This window comes from Felis catus, chromosome A1 (genome assembly GCF_018350175.1).
Source record: "Felis catus isolate Fca126 chromosome A1, F.catus_Fca126_mat1.0, whole genome shotgun sequence".
In the NCBI taxonomy this organism is placed as follows: Eukaryota; Metazoa; Chordata; class Mammalia; order Carnivora; family Felidae; genus Felis; species Felis catus.
In genome coordinates, this window is record NC_058368.1 from 6245001 (window position 1) to 6247642 (window position 2642).

The 2642-nt window shown below is 42.7% G+C and overlaps 1 protein-coding gene across 2 annotated transcripts in view; it reads left to right on the forward strand.

Annotated features, from left to right (window-relative positions):
* Positions 1–1767, forward strand: part of CDK8 (cyclin dependent kinase 8) — a 126161-nt gene extending 124394 nt beyond the window's left edge. The window contains exon 13 of one of the 2 annotated variants that reach the window (XM_045044624.1): positions 1446–1762. In XM_045044624.1, the coding sequence (XP_044900559.1) occupies positions 1446–1505 (60 nt within the window). In that variant the 3' untranslated portion in view covers positions 1506–1762. Of the gene's footprint in view, positions 1–1445 lie in introns of both variants that reach the window. The other variant, XR_006589566.1, reaches the window with a different exon arrangement.
* The last annotated feature ends 875 nt before the right edge of the window (positions 1768–2642 follow it).

Sequence of the window (2642 nt, forward strand, 5' to 3'; positions counted from 1 at the left end):
CACCACATCTTTATCCATTCATCTGTTGATGATACAACCCTGTTTTGGATCCAGGTCCTCCTTGGAAAATCTTTATAAGATGTTGCTTATCAGATGATTCCTTCTCTTTTGAGTGATAATATTGAAAAACCATCTCATTTTATACTTGGGCATAAACAATAATTTTCACCATCATTTTCTTCCTAAGTACTAATATCATAAGCACTCTAGACTGTATTTCCAAGCATTTTCCCTTGGTGGGGGGTAGAAATTAATTCAGAGAACCAAATATTAGAAGACCGTGTTCACCCATTTTCTGAATATTCCACCAGAACCCACATGACTAATTAAAGTACTACAATATTCATGAACACAGGTTTGGGCTAGGTGAGTGCGTTCATTTTTCTTTTCACGTTTTCAGGTTTTTTTTTATCTGAGATTTCGGAATACCAGAATTTTTCAGAGGTAAATGTTATCTTTAACATCACTATCCTGACCCCCCCCCCCCCCGAGATTGCAGGTATCCCCTAAGCCACACACACTTGTGAGGCAATTTAGATGGCAAATGGTTGTATCTGTGAAGAAATCTAGGATTAAAGAATTCCTTCGGTCAAAATGACTTTTAAAAAAAAGTGTTGGGGCGCCTGGGTGGCGCAGTCGGTTAAGCGTCCGACTTCAGCCAGGTCACGATCTCGCGCTCCGTGAGTTCGAGCCCCGCGTTGGGCTCTGGGCTGATGGCTCAGAGCCTGGAGCCTGTTTCTGATTCTGTGTCTCCCTCTCTCTCTGCCCCTCCCCCGTTCATGCTCTGTCTCTCTCTGTCCCAAAAATAAAGAAACGTTGAAAAAAAAATTTTTTAAATAAATAAATAAATAAATAAATAAATAAAAGTGTTAAGGAGTGAACAAAACTAATCGTATTTTCTTCATTTGTTCTTAGCATAGTAACAATAATGCTTTCATTTCCCCTGCTGTATCATTTAGAAAGAGTAATTCAGTTTACCTCACTACTGTGGAATCCTGGTGGGGTGTCACATCTTTAATAACTTAACTTGTTCTGTCACTTTATTAAGTTAGGGGGGAAAAATAACATTTGCTACTTTGGATCCTGTTTTAGAATCCATGAAAAAGTGTTAAGTTCCTTCGTGCCTCCTGAATATCCTCAGTTAATACCAAATTGTACCCAGCTTGAAGCATTTCCTGTGATTCAGAAAAGCATTTTTGTTCTGTCCCCAAGGATACAAATTGGAAACAAAGTGATTAAACAAAACAAAACAAAACAAAAAAACTTGGAAGTAACACAATAAAACATCCCTAGGAGGCATGAGAATCTTACATTAAGCCGTTGGTAGGTTTCGAATCCTGCCCAGATGTGCTGAAAATATCCTTCGCGCACAGTGAAAATCTCCACTGCCCTCTTTAAATGAGTGATTTTCCCTTTCTTTCTTTCCTCTTCCCTTTTTGACACAGATGACTTTGCTGTTCTGGGGGAAATCAGAGCGCTCCCTGCCTCTGAGGCTGATGCACTGAGGAGGTCAAGGCTGCTTGCTCCAGCAACTTCTTCACACCCGGGCTTAGAAGGAATTTCTCCCAGCACATTCCTATCCCTAAAGAACACCCTTGCTTCCCATTCCAGAACAATGCTTTCTCTGCCAGCCAGCCCGTTGATACTAACCAGAGCTTGACCCAGTTCCTCACCCGCACTTTTACATTTCACATGTGCTAAGTCGAGCATCCTTAAAGAGAGATTTAAAAAAAAAATTTTTTTTTAATGTGTATTTATTTTTGAATGAGAGAGAGAGTCAAGAGTGCGAGCAGGAGAGGCAGAGAGAGTTGTCAGCGCAGAGCCCGAAGCGGGGCTGGAACCCACAAACCTTGAGATCATGACCTGAGCCAAAGTCAGATGCTTAACCGACTGAACCACCCAGGCACCCCAAAGAGAGACTTTTTTTTTAAAAAAACATCATTGATGCAACAAATGGCATTTCCTTCAGGCTTTTCTTTTTCCATTTTTTTTTAATGTTTATTGATTATTTTTGAGAGAGACAGAGAGAGTAAGAGCAGGGGAAGGGCAGAGAGAGACGGAGACACAGAATCCGAAGCAGGCTCCAGGCTCCGAGCTGTCAGCCCAGAGCCCGAAGCGGGGCTCGAACCCACAAACCATGAGATCATGACCTGAGCCGAAGTCGGACGCTTAACCGACTGAGCCACCCAGGCGCCCCAAAGAGAGATTTTTTTTTAAAACATTATTAATTCAACAAATGGCATTTCCTTCAGGCTTTTGTTTTTCCATTCTTTTTTTGTTTAAAAAAGTTTTTTTTAACGTTTATTTTATTTTTGAGACAGAGAGAGACAGAGCATGAACGGGGGAGGGGCAGAGAGAGAGGGAGACACAGAATCGGAAGCAGGCTCCAGGCTCCGAGCCATCAGCCCAGAGCCCGACGCGGGGCTCGAACTCACGGGCCGTGAGATGGTGACCTGAGCTGAAGTCGGACACTTAACCGACTGAGCCACCCAGGCGCCCCTGGTTTTCCATTCTTACAGGCAAGTACCCTCGGAACCAAAGTGTTTACAGTATTCTCTCTCATCCAGTAATTACCAAGCCAACTTCAAAAATGCCCGGCAGTCTCGGTCTTCCTTTACAGCTCGATTTCTTTCACTGCGTTT